The sequence below is a fragment of the Caretta caretta genome, chromosome 16, assembly GCF_965140235.1.
Source record: "Caretta caretta isolate rCarCar2 chromosome 16, rCarCar1.hap1, whole genome shotgun sequence".
In the NCBI taxonomy this organism is placed as follows: domain Eukaryota; kingdom Metazoa; phylum Chordata; order Testudines; family Cheloniidae; genus Caretta; species Caretta caretta.
In genome coordinates this window covers 6945589-6963741 of record NC_134221.1, presented here as the reverse complement: position 1 = coordinate 6963741, position 18153 = coordinate 6945589, and the positions used below count along the sequence as shown (strand labels likewise).

At 51.1% G+C, this 18153-nt stretch overlaps 1 protein-coding gene across 2 annotated transcripts in view; it reads right to left on the bottom strand.

Moving 5' to 3' along the window:
* Positions 1-776: 776 nt before the first annotated feature.
* Positions 777-18153, bottom strand: part of ARRDC1 (arrestin domain containing 1) — a 69760-nt gene continuing 52383 nt past the window's right edge. For both annotated transcript variants that reach the window (XM_048822899.2, XM_048822897.2), the window contains 6 exons: positions 13132-13182; positions 11605-11759; positions 10028-10210; positions 9193-9369; positions 8073-8484; positions 777-2751 (listed from right to left, as the gene is read on the bottom strand). In XM_048822899.2, the coding sequence (XP_048678856.1) occupies positions 2687-2751; positions 8073-8484; positions 9193-9369; positions 10028-10210; positions 11605-11759; positions 13132-13182 (1043 nt within the window). In that variant the 3' untranslated portion in view covers positions 777-2686. The remainder of the gene's footprint in view (positions 2752-8072; positions 8485-9192; positions 9370-10027; positions 10211-11604; positions 11760-13131; positions 13183-18153) is intronic.

Here is an 18153-nt window from a genome sequence, read left to right as displayed (position 1 = left end):
GCCCAGGCATCACTGCCTTGTGTGTGTGGATAATAAAGAATTCCCTGGCTCTAGCTTTTCTTTAGTTCTGCTTTTCTCGGAGATGATGCAGGTGGAGAGCTGCAGCATGTCTACAACCAATGGTTCGTGGATTTGTTTGTTTTTAAAATGTACTTTCTAGGAGCATTGTGCCAAGAAGTGGGCACAAACTGATTAGGCGCCAACCTTTTCTCTCAAGTCTTGGCTATTCCATTTCCATCCTCCTGTTTCCTGGAGATGATTTTCCTCCTCTAATTCCCTAGCTTGCATCGAGCCTGCATACTAAATTGCAAAGAGCTCAGACCACACCAGTGATCAGACAGCACCTGCTGGCCATTTTGATGACCTGTATGTTCTCAGCACAGCAAGGCACATAATAGAGGGAGTGAACTAATCTAGCAGCTACCCCCCGCTGATCCAAGCCAATGGGAGTTGAGGGAACTCAGCACCTGAGGATCAGACTCTACCCCATTATAGGGTAGCTTTAACAGCAGGCAATTCACTAGTGATTAGGAAATGAGATTCAGCCATTAAGACACATAGCTACTCCCCCATCCCAAAATCATTAGGCTACAGAATAAATAGATGTGTCTGCAAACATCAGACCCTTGCTGGAAACGCAGAACCACTCCTGTGAAAGCACCTCCCTCTCATGGCAGTTAAAGGGCCATACACATCCCCTGTGATCCCAAATCGCAGGTGCAGAGTTCTGGGCCACGTGTACATATAGAAACGATCATTTTGCAAGAATCACTCCATTTTTCTCAGAATAATTTATTAAATACAGCATTAAAATTTTATTTGTTATGAATTCAGTCATTAAAAACAAGTTTGTATTTCATATATTTATGGACCTGGACAATCATTTTATAACTATGGGTGCAGAGAGAGAGAGAGCACGCCAGTGCTGCTAGGGAATGTTTTTTCCCCCCCATCCTCCCTTCCCCCAAAGCAGTTCCACACAATTAATGACATTTGCACAGAAAAGGGAGAGCCGTCCCCCAGCAGCCAGCCCTGGGTTAGGTAGAGGCAGGTGGAAGCGGGGATGAGAGAAAGGCTTCGGCTCTCAGAATTGGCTTCTGCTATAGGGTGTGCAGCTTGAGACCCCTTATCTTGGGTTCAGCACTCACAGCTGAAAAGTGTCTGCAGGACCCAGCAATGTCAAATGCAGCTGCAGGTGATCAGCATTTCTGATCATCACATTGGTACGAGGTCAAGATGGGCACCCTCAAAAAACAAAGCAAACAAACAAAACAAAAAACACACCCTGTCAGAGGCCCACTGTTGGAGGAGATGTTGCCCCTAAATGCCCCTAACCTCTGCCCCTGGAGCATGCTCATTTGGTTTGGTTTTGCACTGCAGCTTGCAAAGCTAGAAGCAGGAGTAGGTCACAGTCCACGGGCCTTTCTGGCACTTCCATCCAATGGACAGCAAGGCTCTTTGCAGGGAGAGCATTTCCTGCTTTCAGGTCATTTCAAAGGGTGGGGTTCCCCGTGAAGCCCCTTGGGAGAACTCAGAGGTAGTGTTAGATGGAAGTTTGAAGCTTGATTGTCAGTTTCCAGCTGGCTGAGAGCAGTGGATTGTGGGAACGAAGAGGTTACGCCCTCCAGAGCAGGAGCTATCAACCACTTGCAGACCGAGTGCCTGGGAGGTTTCTGGCAGCTGATTTGGCTGGCATGGCAGAGCTTATCCCCTTTATACCAAAGTCCTAAGAATTTAAAAGGGATGAAGCCAATAGGGTGCTGCAGGTGTTGCTCAGAAAATCCTATAAGATTTTTATAGACAATTCTATTCCTGCAGGAGACCTCTAAAGACTGGCTTCAAAAAGTGCCATGGAAAGGTATTAAATTGTATATCACTCTTCTTCCCCTCCTCACCACCTGGGACTATCCCCAGTAGGAATCCTGCTAGGGTTCCTGATGAGTGCCTAGATCAAGGTCATGGCTACAGAAGCCCCCTTGTCTCATCAAGTACTGGCAATGTTTTCGCTTGCAACTGTTGGAAGCTGGCCAGTCACTTTGCAGCATGGCAATGCAGAGAGCCTGCCCTACAGGCCCTTTTTACCCCTTTGTGCTGTGGCTGTGCCTTCTGGAGATCTCCTATGGTGGCAGACATTGCCCCATTGATTTGGTGTAAAGTAGGGGTGCAGAGCAGGTAGGAAGGGCTTTGAGGAAGTCAGCTACACCAAAGGCCCACATGGAAGGATGACCGAGGCTGCTGAGCCCAGTCCTGATTAGAAAAAGCACTCAAACCCACCACAAAAAATATATCAAATGAATCCACACAAGCCTGCTATCGCAGACAGTAGAGACAACAATTCAGTAGCATTTTCGATAAGGCATCACAGGTGCTAAATAAAGTGTTGATTACAGTACAGGAACACAGACCATTGTGCAAGGCATCCCGAGGGCAGGCAATGTCTCTGCCCCGGTGCGTCAGGAGAGCGGGTGTGAAGAGGCTGTACAATTCCCCTCCCCACCCCACATACACCACGCCCCACACTGCTTCTCACCGCTCTATTTCTTTAAAATAAAAAAAGAAAGACTTAAAAAATCTCAGCCCAGGAGTAGCTTGTGGCCCCAAGTACAAGAGATGCTTTGCGCGGTACCGGACTTGGCAGCAGATGGGGAGCCTCGGGGACAGCACTGTCAAGGTTCCAAGCACAGGGCTAGTTGCCATTGCTGAGGCTGGAGTTGGCGCTGCTGCAGCTTTGTTCGTAGGAAGGGGGTGCCTCTACCAGAGAGAGGGGAAAAAAAAAAAAAAAGAAGTTTAGGAGTCAGATTGTACAGCTTACTTTGAAGGTTTCCCTCCCACCACTCTGCTCCTCCAGCTAGGGCCCGATACAAATCCCACTGAAGCCAATGGCCAAAAAAAACCCCACCATCTCGGACTTTACAGGACTAGAGCCCATAAAGAGAGACGCACAATTGAGTGAGTGACTTTTTGTGGACAATTTGCCATTCTGCTCCTTTCAGGGCATGAACCAGAGGGCAGAGGAGCTAGGAATGACTTTGTGGACCACAGAACACCAGAGAAGCAGCCCCCAGCCCTGCCATCTGAACTGGAAAGTACACGAACTGATCACTTGAGAGGCGGTAAAGGACAGCCTGTAGCTACTGAAAGACACTCATACCCCTATGATTTGTCTGTTCATGCAAGAAAAAGTACTTTCAATTAGGTGGATGGCCACCAACACAGGCACTTACATAGTCCTTCAGAGCTCTTTAAAATGTTAAGCTTCACAACTCCCTGGTCTGGTAGGGATTAACACTCAGTTTTACAAGTGGGAAAATACTTAGTTTTACAGGTGGTCCCTATCTGCGTTCAACACGTGCGTACACAAGCATACCATGTGCCGGAGATTGGAGAATTTGAGGAAGAGCGTCCGTTGGTCTGTGCTTGCAGTTCTCCTCCTCCTGCTCCAAACCCAGGGGATAAGAGAAGGTGCAGATCAACACCTCCCCAGTTCCTTTATTTCTGCCGATCAGATACAATCCACAGCAGAGGGGAGGCAGGGTGGGTAGTGGAATACAGATAGGGACCACACATCTTGAAGAACCTCCAGTCACAGGTAAGTAGCCTCCATTTCTTCTTAAAGTGTATGTTCCTATGTGTATTCCACGCATGGGTTATTGGTAAACTGTATTCAAGTCAGGTAGAGGTGTGTGGGGGGGGAGGTGCAAGGCTGCAGTTGGTATAGAGGTCTAATACTGCTGCCCCCTCTCCCCTTAGCTGCATCTGCAGACAAGGCCTAATGTTATGAATGGAGCTCCAGGTTAATGTCCACGTGAATGTGAGAGAGTCTTTCATGCTGAGAGCTGCAAACCACATTCCCTCCACCAGGAAGGGGATTATTTATGCCAGCTTAACCATTTGGCATTTTGATTTGCCAATAAAAACATTTAATTGCTGAAGGTCGAGAACAGGTCTCCATCCTCCCTTTTTCTTGGGAACGATGGAATATGGGGAGTAGAAACCTTTCCCTTGGTGCTGAGGTGGCACTTGTTTTATAGCCCCTTGTTGGATGGAGAATCTCCTCATGAGTGGTCCCCGAAGAGGAACCAGGAAGGAAAGAGGAATTCTACAGAGTAGCTGCAGTGGGTGATTTCTAATATCCACTGGTCTGTTGTGATAACCACCCAATTGTGGGCAAAGAGGACGGGGTGGCCACCCAAGGTCCAGAGGGCAGAAGTGGATGGCATCAGTAGGGGTAGGAGGTTCTTGATCATCCCGTCAAAAAGTAATCCCTGAGTGATGGATGTGGCTGGAGTATTTGCAGTTGTGACACAGGGAGATAAATACCTACATCTTTGTATCCTCAGACATTTGCATGGTGGCTTGAAAGGGCACTGGTGGTGGAATGGTGGAGGAGGCAGTTTCGGCTCATACATTTGTGCTTTCTCTTTGGGGCAGGGGTGTAAATGCCTGGGGAGCAGAGGACTGTCCTAGAGACTCAGGCTTCACACTAGATGGATTAGACTCGATGGGCAAGTTCTCTAGGACATTCTGAACCTCCCAGAGAAACTTGGGAGGAGTGTAGCCAAGACTCCTGCCTCATGAGTATTCCTGTCTCCAACCCATTAGATGCCATGTTGGCAGCATCCATGGCAACTTGTCTGGCGTTTTCACCACCAATTTGCCATCCTCAATGAAGTCTTGAAATTCTTGAGGAAAATTTTGGACTACAGGGACAAACTCCCAGTAACTGTTGAAATTATTTTGCTAACAGAGCCTGGTAGTTAGCAATATGAAACTGAAGGCTGTTAGAAGATAATACCTTCCTTCCTAGAAGATCAAGCTATTTCGAGCCCTTGTCCACAGGTGCTGCTTTGGGACATTGCAGGCTAGATCTCGGAGGCGTCTTGTATTGCCAGGGAGCTGAGTGCTGTGTGTGTGAAAAACTCCACTCCTTGGCTGGTACAAAAATATCACCTCTTGCCCCTTTTTGGGGTGGTGCACAGGAGACTGGAGAATGCCACACTACCTTGTCTGGTTCCAGGATGCCCTCATTTACTGGGAGGCTACTTGGTTGGGAGCAGAAGGCTACAAGATGTAAAAGACTGTGTGCTGAGTATCTTGGACATCCTCAAGTGAAACCTGAAGTTCTTCACCACTCTCTGCAGGAGCTCCTGATATTGCCTGTGGCCATTACGCAGGGATAGGGAAGAAGGGACAAATTGCCTCATTTGGTGAAGGCAAGGAAACACCCATTGGTCGCTCCAGATCTGGCTTGAAATTCTTCTCCCTCTTACTACAATGGAGCTGGTTGGTGTAGTGTAGAAGAGGGTCAATGGGACTCATGGATGGATCAAAGGTGTCTAAAGTAGGGATCCTATAGACCCTAACAGGTCCAATATGAAGGGCTGACCAGTTGCGGGGGATCCCAAGGAATCACAGACCATCAGTCCCTCGGATAATAGTATCTGGGTGGAGGATGGACTCCAGATCTTTGAGTCTGTCTGAACTCACCTCCCTATGTGGGGATGATGGTTCATCTGGAGCTTCCAACCCATCGGGAGAGAAAGCTGGCTCCTGTTCAACCAGCAGAGCCGTCTGCACTGGTGGGTAAAGCTCCTGCCTACAGATGGGAGTGGGGAGCATTTCCATTTCCTCAAGGTTTCCTCCTCCAGTGTCAAAATGTCTCAAGCCCTGAAAGAAGGGGAGGGTGAAGATATCCTACAGCAGTGGTCACCAACCAGTCGATCCTAGAGGATCTCTGGTGGTGCAACGGGGCTGCTGCTAAGGCAGGCTCCCTGCCTGCCCCAGCCCCATGCTGGTAACAGAGGCATGTTGGCCCCTTCTGGGAGCCTGCCTTAGCCTCACTGCGCTGCCAACTGGGAGCCACCCGAGGTAAGTGCTGCCCAGCAGAAGGCCACACCCCAATCCCCAGCCCTGAGCCTGCTCCCGCACCCCAACCCTCTGCCCCAGCCTGGAGCCCCCTCCTGCACTCAAACTCCCTCCCAGAGCTTGCACACCTCACCCCTTCCTGCACCCAAACCCCCTGCCCCAGGCTCAACCAGAGCCCCCTCCCACACTGTGAAGCCCTCAGCCCCAGACCAGAGCCCATCCCAGTGAAAGTGACTGCAGCAGGGGGAAGGGGGGGGAGGGGGAAGGGAGAGCAAGCAGGGCAGGGTAGATCCTGGGTTGCCCTTAAATTCAAAAAGTAATCTTAGGTGTAAAATGTTTGGAGAACACTGTCCTATAGGGAGGTGTCAGTTTTGGTTTGTCTTGAAGTAGGAGGTGTTTCTACAGTTGGGACTAACAGATCTGGCATGTCCCTAGTCCAGGAATGGGTCGGTACCATCAAAGAGTCTAACTGGGAATTGAGATGGTCTTGGTGTGCCGATCCTTAGGCTTATCAACTGGAGATGTCAGAAGTGGCAGATCCTTTCATCTTCATGCTTTACCCTCATGATCAGAGGGTTTAAGCTGGCTAAAGCCTTAGGATCTGGGCACGAGGATTCACTTGACTTGACCGAGTCAGGGAGGGAGCAGACCTGAAAAGACATCGGTCTTTGTACTCATGAGAGTGCCCCTTACTCTCATGAGCAGCCCTTGCTGATGACTATTTGGGTTTTGCAACTCTGGAGCTCGTGCTTGGAGGGTTGTTTCTCATTGGTAGAAGTCGATGTATGGCGTGTGTGAGGGAGGAGGGAGTCTCCCTGGCCTGTATCTGACTGAGGTCTCAACCATCTCCGTAAGGTGTTTTCTCAGATGATCTCCCTCCTCACAAGTTTCGGAAGGCGGGGGCGGGAAGGAGCGGAGTGACAGATGCTGCACTTAATCGATCCTTTTCCTGGCAACAAAGGCAGCACTGTTGTTTGATGCTCACGGGGAAGGAACGGGAATAGAGACAGTTCTCAAGCTAAGCTTACTACTACAAGACAAACGAACACCAAGACTACGTACAACACATTTACAGGTTCTGAAGACGAAACACGGAGGTATCCATGGACACAGAAGATTCCAACTCGGGCTATGCAGTGGTAAGAAGAAACTGGAGAGGTCTCTGTCTGCACCAACTCTTATTCCCTCAGTTCGGAGCCCGAGGAGGGCATCTCCGCAGCCGCGGACCAACCGACAGACACTACTGGCTAGAAATCTCCAGTCTCAGGTGCATGGCATGCGTGCGTACCCGCGTGTACAATACACTTAGGGACTAGCACTCTAAGTAGTAGTGATGGTTTTGCTTACCTATGCAGCAGTTAGGTTAGTACCCCTAGATCTCACCCCCTCCCCGTCAATCAGCATCCTCTCACTCCCCTTGCAATTCATCCATCCCTTGTTGGCTGTGTAACTGACCCAAACTGTTTCTTCGAGGCCAAACATCAGCAAAGACAACATCTAGTGCCTCAGTTTTTACCCTGAGTGCTAAGGGTGTTCTTATTGCATTAGGATATTGGTTGGTCTAAGCCTGTTCTCTCACAGACCCTAGATGGGCAGTTCTGGGATAGGCAGGGTTCCATGGATTTTCTCCTCATGTATAAAGGAGTTCCCAAATTCTTACATGCTGGACCATCTCATCACACATGTAGAATTTCCCCTCTTTGAGCCAGACCAAATGCCCATTCACAAAGGAAAGACTCCTGTTAAAGTTGCTTTTCCAGTTCTGTTGCCAACAGCATCAGCATGGGCCCAGACATTTACACCATCCTGTTGGACCAATACCATCTTTTGCAAAGATCTTCTCCACTTCCACAGCTATCCTCAAGATAATGTTGGCTGTGGGTAGGTCACCTCCCTCATAGTAGACATGAGGCATGACTGTCATGGCTATAAAGGGGGAATCCTTTACGGAGGCTACTGGACACAGAGACCCTGTGACTTTTCTGACTAACAGACCATGTGGCCTGGTCTCCTCCTACATGGCTCTCCCCATGTCCTGGCCTAGCTCAGCAGCCATGGAAAGAACCACTACCACACGACAGGGGTTCAACCACTGCTCTGGCAGCAGCGGGGTAAGGGACAAGTCTACACTCCCAACAGCCACTGGATTGATTTCCCCTCACAACCTAGACAGCAGCTCTTTTAGAGCTCCGGGAGGGAGCGCTCACCATTGGGGTAACCCCACGTGCTGTACTCCGGAGGCAAGATGAGAGAGCTGGCGGTGGGAACCGGAACCACTGTCCCCTCAGCATAGTACGGGACCGTCGCTCCTGTTGCCAAGCAAAGTGTGGGGTGGTTTGGGGAGGCAGTCTGGTCTGAATCCAGCCTTACGTCCTGGAGGCTCAGTCCTGGAGCGTAGCTGAACCTCTGAAGCTGGGAATGGCTCTTGGTGGGGATTGAAACATTGTCCATTGGGTGATAGCCACTGGCAGCTTCCTCCTCTTCTGGTGGGGCGGACGGCACCACAACGGATGGAATGTGCTGGACCGACCTAGCCGGGGTCAGAGGAACCCTGTTCACAGCGATGTTGCCGATGTAAATAGGAAGAGTGACTGAAACCTCTGGCGACTTCAGGGAAACCTGGGGAGGGGAGAAAACAAGAGGCATCCAAGTCAGTCAATCCAGGTTCTGCCAAAGGCCCAGCTGCTCCAAACACAGGCAGTTCCAGCCACTGAGCAGAGATTAACAGGACAGCTACAGTTCTAGGCCCAAATGTGCCAGAAAGGTAGCAAGTTATTGGGAGGTCCCCAGTCTCATGCTGCAGCACCCACATGGTCTTGTTTGGTGTCTTAACCAGGTTTTTGAGAGAGCTCAGGGCCAAATTTCCAAGTACTCAGGACCCAGTGGGCAGAGCTCTGCTGAAAGCTTGGCCAGAAGCATCACTTTTATTCCAATCTCTAGCTGGCTAACCCCAGACTTGCCGAGGTTGGGACTGCACCATTAGCATTTTTCAGCAACAAGCCTATGTAAAACCGTGCATCTGTGGGTAGGGATAGTAGTATTGCCCCGCACCAAAACCGGGAAGCAGACTGGAGCTCTGTAACCCAGGGAGCTGCAGACACTCATCTGCTGAGCAGCCTGACAGGCAAGTCCTACCACATGGGTGTCTCCTCCAGACCAGGTGGTGTTTACTCCATGGAGCGCAGTATTGTTTGGAGAACTTCTTCCCCCAGGCAGAAACTCCTCTGGCTCCACCCTCCCCAAGGACTCTGGCAGCCCTGGCCCAGCCCATTGGCAGCCCTCACGGATGTTCTGCTTAAGGAAGGGGCAGGGCAGGGCAGTACCTACCTGGATATAGTAGTCGACATGTATGAGGCTGCAGCCTTGCAGCATGGACTGCGGCAGTGCAGGGACAAGGATCTGCTCCTTCCATTCCGCGTGCTTCCAGGCCTTCACCCCCGAGCCCTCCACCTCAGCAATGGTCCTCAAGTCATAAATCCAGCGCTTGGATTTATAAGCGACCTTCTATAGAGAAGAGCGAAGATGGGATTAAGCAGAACAATTTCTACAGGGTCCGTTTCACTGGGCTTCCAGCATTGCTCAGAGTTGCCAAGAACTAGAAACCCTTTAAGCGTTGCTGAGTGAGAGTAAGCAGAGGTCTGGCGTGACAGACAGCAACATGAAGTTTCTGCCTTGTATCAATTATGTGACAGTTGCCATCTTGGCAGACACACTGGAGATTAAATCAAGGACTCCAGAGCTGAAAGCATGGACTGCTACAGCTTGTGCTGAAGCAGCAAGGCTCTCTAGCTGATGCTGCAAGAGACTCAGTGGAGTAGGCACGGAGTGGGATGAGGATCTGCAACCTGCCCTCTGCCCGCTCACTGAGTTACACCTGGATTGCATTCATGGGGGCGTCTCTCCTCCCACCCCATGCCCAAGTTAGTTAATTCTGCATCCCCTCTAAGGATTTGGTTTCCACCTAACCTCCTCCCATCACCACCTACTACACACCTGGGAAGGGAGATGCACAAGGATTTCAAGTTTAGCAGACCCCCATTTATATTACCATTGCGCCTAGGAGGGAAAGCAAGTCTTGAGACACTGCTCTCAGCATCTGCCTGGATGTGGCTCTATCCAAGCCAGCCCAGCATCAGTCCCAGTCCCTGCTGATGTCTCTTACCTGGAGGAGGCTGGCCACCACAGTGCCAGTGTCCCGGCCAGACTCGTTCCCGATGTCGGTGCACAGCTGGATCGCCTGCCCCGCGATATAACCTTTGAGGTCCGAGGCGGCGGTCAAGACGATATTTCCACTCTTCACCAGCTTGTAGTTGAACTTCTTGGTGATGGACGTGGTGTTCGGTTGCTGTGGGAGGACAGCAGGTGGTCAGACGCGGGGGCTCAAGAGGGAGTTTGCAAAAAAATGGTCAAAGGGAATGAGGGTTTGGCCAAATCCGAAACACCTGGTCTTCCAACAAGCTTGGTATTCTACACAGTTTGAATAAGGCTGAGCGCGCCTCCCAGTGGAGGCCACATCTCCCACATGGGGACAAATACAACGCTATGAGCTACTGTACCCCACAGATCATCTTCCAGAGTAGGGCAGACTTCACTGGCCCCCAGAGGGCTGCTGCAAACCACAGGTAAACACACACAAAGCAGCTGCTTTTCCCATACGTGCGGATAGTGATCTCATCAAGGGCCAGTGCCCAATTCCTTTCACAGCAGCAGTGACAGCCACCCCAGAACAACGGTCTATTCATCAGAAAAGATTCCAGGCTGGCAAAAGCCAGATGATGGTGTCATTAGACCCAAAGGGTCATTACAACAACCCCTAGAGTGGGGCTGGTTACACACTCCCCCAGGCCTGCACCCAATGGGATCACCTAGAAAAAGGCTAGTTCTCATGCAGATCTCTGCAGCCCACACATGAAGGGGACTGCGCTAGTCAGTGGGGCAAGTAGGGTGGTCTGGTCTAGTCTGCTGTAAGCTATTTATAGTCAGTATGGCGTACTGGAAAGACACAGAGGAGCAGAATGTGGGGCCACCCGGTTCTCCTAGGATCCCGTGCAGCTGCGTGCCCATGTCTCCTGTCCAGGGTCTGTACAGCAGCCCTGCCGGAGACCGGGCTGGGGGCGTGGCTAGGGCATACAGCCGTGCCGGTGGAGCTGCTCAGTTGCCAGCGTGTCTGAAATAAATATATTCTCTGCTGTCAGAGGGAGCTGGTTTGAAGCTCCTCCGCTGGCGATTCCCAAAGCAGGTGCGACTGGGCCGGCTATTGTTCCTCTTCTCTTGGCATCCCACACAGCAGCTGTGCTGGGTCCACCCACTGGGAGCACTCCCCCCCCCAGGTAATGTGGGATGGATCATGGGGAGGGGAGGGGGGACACCAGGGGGTCCCAGGCTAGGGGAGGTCACATTCCCTCCCGACCCCCCTGCCTTTAACTGGTGCGGCATACCGGTAAGAAATGAATCCTACTAGCCTCACTGGCACTAGTGGAAACGGCAGCGGAACAGGCCCATGGATTTACAGCCCAGACCAACGATACCCTGCAGTGCTTTGGGTGGCAACGTGCTAACCCCTATTGCATCTCGTTCCATGTAGTGCGCTCCATGAGCGACCCTCTCCTCCGAGTTACTGCCCTGACTTCGCAGGGAGACACTGGATGGGGGAGAGGGACGCTTGGCTTCTCCTTTATTCCAGTGGGAGACGCTCAAGGGTGCAAGAGCCTCTTGCTCTCCCCATTGCTGCTCTCTTACCTCAATGTCAGGGATGTCATTCAGGTTGAGTGGGCAGAGAATGTAGAAGACCTTGTTGCACTTGTGGTCCTTCGCAAATCGGGGTGTATCAATCACGGCTTTGACCTGATGGACCACCTTCCCAAAAGGGCCTTCAAACGATGTGGGGGCTGATGCTACATTCATAAGAGAGAAGGCAGTCAAAAAGAGAATGCCTCAAGCCATCGAAAGGGGAGCTCGGCCTTACCCACAGAGCCTGAAACACTTTCCTGTGGCTCAAAGCAAGAGGAGAGGCAGAACCTTGCAACTATTTGGGAGTTGGTCTCCCAAGTGCATTTGAGCCTATGCATGAAGAATCAGGGACCAAATTTGGTCCATCAGGACTACTGCCCCTTCAGTAAAAAGGAAGCTGCAACCTGGGCCATGCAGCCATGGTGTATGCAGAAGCAGAGACAGCACTAACTCCTCTTATTTGTGCTATGGTAGTGCCAGGAGCTCCAGTCACAGACCCGGCCTCACTGTGCTAGGTGCTGTACAAAACAGTGAACAGAGACGGTCCCTGCCCCCAGGAGCTGACAATCGTCCTCCCACTCTGCTCTAGAGAAGTTTACAATACAGAGTTCCCACCGGTTTTCCCACCAGTGCTGGTGAGGAGGTGGGGTCGCTAATGCGGGCAGACTCCAGCAGCTTCCAGCTAGTTTTACTACTGTGTGGTTTAGTTAATATGGCTGTAGAGGTACCAGAGGTTCCCAGAGCCTCATCTGCACTAGGCAAAGAAGAACTGCCTCGGTCCTTTTCGGGTTAGCCAGCCGTGTGGTCAAGAGGCATGACTACAGTGCAGCTTCCATCATCGCTCTCACCAGCAGGGGTTTAGGGGTCTGAATTTGGCCCGTGGAGACACAAGTTAGGGCTCCCATCAGCCCAACAGCTCCCAATGAGATGGGTTTCCACCGAGATTCTCTAATGAAGACAACCTCCAGAGGGATAATTCCTTGAAGGGCCAGATTTATGCAGCAAAGTTGCTCTTCTAAAAAGCCGGGCTCAATTTAAGACCAACTCTAGCTATGCATTGAGAGGCAGCCCTGAGGGTCTTTCTTAAATAAAGGTTTGTGCTCTTCCTGCCAGCGCTCTCCAATGCTTAATATGCTCTTAGGCCTCGACTAGACCAGGAGAACAGCTCTGGTTTGAAAACATATCAGTGGATACGACCTTAAAATGTGACTTTGCACCTGGCACGGACATGCTTTACTACCATCAAGAGTCACTAGCTGTTTGTGGTTGACTCTGGGCTCCCACCAGTGTCTCCAATAGGTACTAAAGTCATGTTTAAAAATCCCATTAGCCAGCCAGCTCTGAATCTCACCCCCCCCCCCCTTCTCCTAGCTGAGCCAAGGTCTTAGAGGCTTGACAACAAAGGTCCTTTCCCCACTTGGCCAGCATGCGCTTTTTACTGTATAAGGCAGAGGAGAGAAGAGTCTCCCGGAAACACTAGCGTCACTACGTTTTCACAACCCTGAGCCTCCCAAGCAGTCAGTATCTCCACCATACCTGGCACCAGGAACTGGAAGGGAAAGGTGTGCTCGCCAGCTGTCAGAACCCCTGCAAAAGAGAGAGCAAAAGGCATATGAGACAATCTGGAGGCATCCCGGGCACTGAGGCTGAAACAGGATATCAGTGCATTAGCACCAGGCTTCCCCGAGAAGACAGACTGCCAGCTGAGAGCACATGTCCAGGACTCATCCCCACAAAGCATTCTTCTCACCACAGCTGAAGCACTCACACTCAGTGCATGGAATAGGCCAAGATCCATTTACCTGTCTAAACACTAGCAACAGAGGAGATATGGGGCAGTGTCCTGGGGGCAGCCAGTGCAGTGGTCAGAGGAGCAAGGTCTATAGCTACTGGCTGGCCACAGGTGACTGGGTGTGGGACCCAGGAAGGAGATGCATGTGAACAAGGCCAGGATGGTGCTGGCTGTCCTGGGCTTGGAGAAAGTTTTGGTGGTATCAAGCCAGTATAATCTTAATCTTCTCCACATGCTACTCACCCTCACGGAGCCCATTTACCTAGATAAGACCAAACTCCCCCTCCTTCAGGCAGGTTGCTTTGCAGTCTCTGGCTCTCATCAGTGATGGGCCAAAGCTGGAACTCCTGAGCCCCATTAGGGTTAAAGGCAGAGTACAGTTTCAGACTTCTAGACCCTACAGTTTTGGTCCTGGTTTTTAGAGGACATGGCTGAGATCTCACAAATATCAGCTTGAAAAGACTTCAGTGCAGTTGATTGGATTTGTTCCACAACCAAGTGCAAGGATCATACAGTGAACAAGGCCTGTAATGCAATCGTCAGGCCTAGTCTAGGATCTGCAATCTATCATGACCCTTGTGTTTTTAGCACGGCAGGCAGTCTCCCCTCCCTCCGTTCTGCCTGGCCCTTACACCGCAGGCCCTCACCTAAAGAGCTGGATGGGCTCCTGGCAGGGGTGCTGAGAGCCATTAAAGTACCCCATATATAGAATGGGGACCACTTCAAGCCAGGGGGTGCGGCAGCACCCTCAGTTCCAGCACCTCTGGTTTCTGGGTCCCACGTCCATCTTTTGTGACGGGAACAGACTAAGAGACTGTGACATGAGAGATAATTGCCGGTCTGGTGGTTTGCCTTAGCAGTTGTGGGTATTGAAGACACTCTGATTTGATCAGGCATTGGGAGAAGGGTTTAGATTTTGTACCAGAGACTTCATTTTATTTGGCATCAAGTTCTCCACTTCAGCACGTGCTGCCCCTTTTCCAAACCCACTGTTACTTTAACTCCAGTAACCACGCAGCAACTCGCGGTAACGTCTTTGGACCACATTAATGGCATTGTAACCGACTGTAGGAGCACTTCTGAAAGAGCAAAGAGCCAAGATTAGCTTGGCATGGCTAAAGCCATCAGCCAATCCTGCCTTTTAAAATTTACAAGCCAACTGCAATGCTCTGTGCACAGTTCTCATTTCTAGATTCCAACCTAGTTCATCAGCAGTTGATAAATTGCAGTTAAGGGCAGATAAGTGATACTGTTATACTTACTACCTATTTAATCTCCAGCAATAGACAACAATTTTGTAAAACCCTCTTCATTCTTGCTGTTTACATGTACACGCGATGTTTTTAATTGGCAGCACAGCAAGAGGAACCTGCTACCGACTCACTGAAGCTGTGTATGTTCTGCAGGTAACTTATACTAGGAAGCCAGAGCCAAAACCCAGAACTAAGCTAGCTAATTTGTTGATGCAAGAAATGGGCTACAAGACAGCTGACAGTCAGTTTAGTAGTAGAACCCCATTTGTCAGCAGACTAAGCAGATTACTGGACGCAGACGGGGAAAGAGACATGAACAATGGAGTTTCTCTTCCCCCTTTGCGGGAGACATTTTTGCTACATGGAATCCTGTAATGGGTGGGCCACTTCCTGAAGGCCTGTTTGCAGTCGGGGTGCCTCTGCTGACACCTGCTTCTGTTCCCACCCTGCCTTTCAGGGCTGCCCCAGAACTGTGACCAACTTCTCTCCGGGTCAGCACCACCACTGCCTGGAGCCAGTTTAACAGAGAGTTCTTAACGTTGTCAGGGCCCCAAAAGAAAGTCCACTGCTGCACAAGATTCCAGACTTCACCACCAGAGCTCTTCTTCTGTCCCCATCTGGTCTCCCAGGCCATCTTCCCAGTTAGAGCTCAGCCCTCCGGCACTGGCCTCTCGGCCCCCAAACCGCCAAGATCAACTCCCATCTAGGAGCCTCCTTTCTGTCACAGCTCCCTTGGTCTCTCTGCAGGAGCCCTTCACCAGTTTCCAGATCTTACTGCCCTCAGGTGGGGCTCACTCGGTGATCAGGGACAGCTAGGCCCCAGGCTCTCCTGCCCAAGGGCATGCCACCCTGTTACAACTCCAAACAGAGATTTCATTCACTCTCCAGAGCTGGAGGAGTTTGGATCAAGGTCTGCCTGGTTGCAAGCTTTGCTAGCAATTCTCACAATGTTTTATTCACATAGCCAAGCTGTGGGGGCTGTGCATACCGGGGAGAGAAATCAGCTGCACGACTCAGTACATACAGAAAACAAGCCTCTCTGACCTTCAATGGAAAGACACACAGACTGTGACAAGCATTAAGATCTTAATTCCTCCCAAACGCCTCGTGACTGAACAATGTATAAGCACCTTGTCCTTTAGAATAGGAAAGCGAATCATCCATTAGACATGCTGTTATTGGACTGGTTTTCAATCCTCTCCCTCCCCTCTCCCCCCAAAAAAACCAAAAACACGACACCCACCCACCCAGATGTAGGCTAAAGTCTAATAACTAGTCTAGTCACTAGGTGGTGTTCTGTAGCAACTCTTCCAATTGCAGGCCTACAAGCCTTTGCTGGGAATTACATTAGGATTTCCAGGGTATAAGGGGTTACACTTGTGTTCTTAGGAGGGGTTGGAGGAGGTGTCTGTGTGGAGTAGTTTTTTCGTTTCCTTTATTTGCCCAGCACTGAGACACAACGACAGGAAGTGCAGACCAATTCATGATAAAGATCATGCTATAAAGTTGCTGCATTGAAGCTACTGAAAAAACAAACCAAACCCCCCCCCCCACACACACACACACACACTGCTCTACCAAGGTAATTCCTACATAGAATGGCTGAAGCACCGGCCTGGGTGCGGGAGACCTGATTTCCAATCCCCAGTTCTGCCATCAACTCACACCACGGCCTCAGGCAAATGAGTTCAGCTGTGTGCCTCTGTCTCCCCACATGTAACCAGGGTACTATATTCACCTACCACACTGGAGTTATTTGCAAAGCACTTTGGAGATGCAAAGCTCCGTATCAAGCGTTGATTGCTACAGTCACAACCCCCAACTGCTGTGTCTTGGCTTTTCAGCCCTAGCCGCGCGTGGTTGAAGTGTGGTTGCAGCATCAGACAGTTGGCTTTGCTTTTCTGGAAGCTTTCCAAAGAGGATACACAAGAGACAACATGCGGCCTTCTTCCTTGGAGAGGCACCTGTGCCCAGAAGGGTTTCCGGTGGCTGCACACAAAGACTATTTATGAGAACAATTAAAGTGTGTGTGTGTGGGGGGGGGGGGGGGGAGGGAAGGGCAGGAGAAAGAGGGAGAAATAAAAGTCTGGCATTTTGCGCCCTCCTGTAAGATGGAGGCTGGCTTGCTAGCACCTGGCCCGGCTGGATGCAGACCAGGCCACCCTTGAGACAGTTGCACTTCCAAGGGCCGTGCTGACTCTCGAAGTCAGTTATGCCCATTGCTGCTGCTGGGCCACCTTTTGTTCTAGTTATTGCAAGTGATCAGTGCAGCAGAGACAAGGAGCTCCGCTGGGTGGATCTCAGCCTTCCTCAGGAAACAGACTGGGGCAGCCTTAAGGTACCAGTGCCATTTGTGATGCTCCCATTACCAAGAGTTCACTGAATACGAACTCTACTCTGGACCATCCTGCAGTTCAGTTTGTGCTGTTGCCGGAAATTACTTTTCCGGCCCCTCCTCACAGAACAGTAATGGGTCATTCTCTGTAGTCTTCGTTATTGCTCGAGGGTGGGTTTGCACCATGCTTGAGAAAGTCACGGCCGTAGGCTCAGTGAGGTAAGCGAGACCAGCCTCCCCCAAAGCCCCAGTACCCCCAGAGTGCCATCTTGGGCTCTGCCAACCACAGCATCCCATCAAGTGAGCCTTTGGAGACAGAAGCTGCCTAGAGGCTGATGTCTTCATGGCCAGTAGCCAGGCCTTAATTTTAGGGCCTGGCCATTATGCTGGACCAGAAATGGAATGAGAAGCCAGTGGAACTCGACATGCTCTCGAATCTCTGCTTTGTAAGGCAGAGAGAGGCTCCAGTTCAGGTCTGCTCTACGGTGACCCAGGTCAGAGTTGCTCCACCCTGTCCCCGCTCGGTCCTGCCCATGGATGGCCCCCTCCTTCTGCCAAGGGTAGGGCAGCTTTACGCCAGGAGACCCCCTGCACATGAGGAGTTCTCCAGAGGTCTTGGTGGACGGCAGACTGAGCCCAGCTCAACAGGCAGGCTCCTGGGTGTCTATGTACGTGGGGGTGCAAACTGGAGTGTCTGAAGGGTTTCAGCCTACATCCCCAGGCAGAGCAACACAGCTTAGTCTGAAGGCATGGGTAACAGCAGCTAAGCCACCACAGGGGAATGAGCCCAGACTCCTGGCTGAATGGAGATGGATCCCACAGTTCTCACTGCTGTTGAGTGCGCGTCAAGAACAATAAGAGGCTGCAGGTCACTGTGATGATTGGAAGGATGCGCCCCCGCTAGAGGCAGGTAGATGTTCCTGGCTCACTGCACCGGCAGCTTTCCTTGGTGCCAGCCAAAGCTCAGGGCTGCAATAGCAGCAGGTGTTACAAGGCAGAACCGGGGGGTGTGTTAGAGTGGGTAGAGCCTCAGCTGGGTCTGGCATTTTTAGGAGCCCTCAACCGAAATGTCAATTTGGGGAGAAACCAGGAGGGGTTCATGCTCCAAAGCAAGGAGTTAAAGGTGCATCTTCACGGCGAAAACCCCCGTGGCGGTGAGTCTCCAAGCTGGCTCTGGC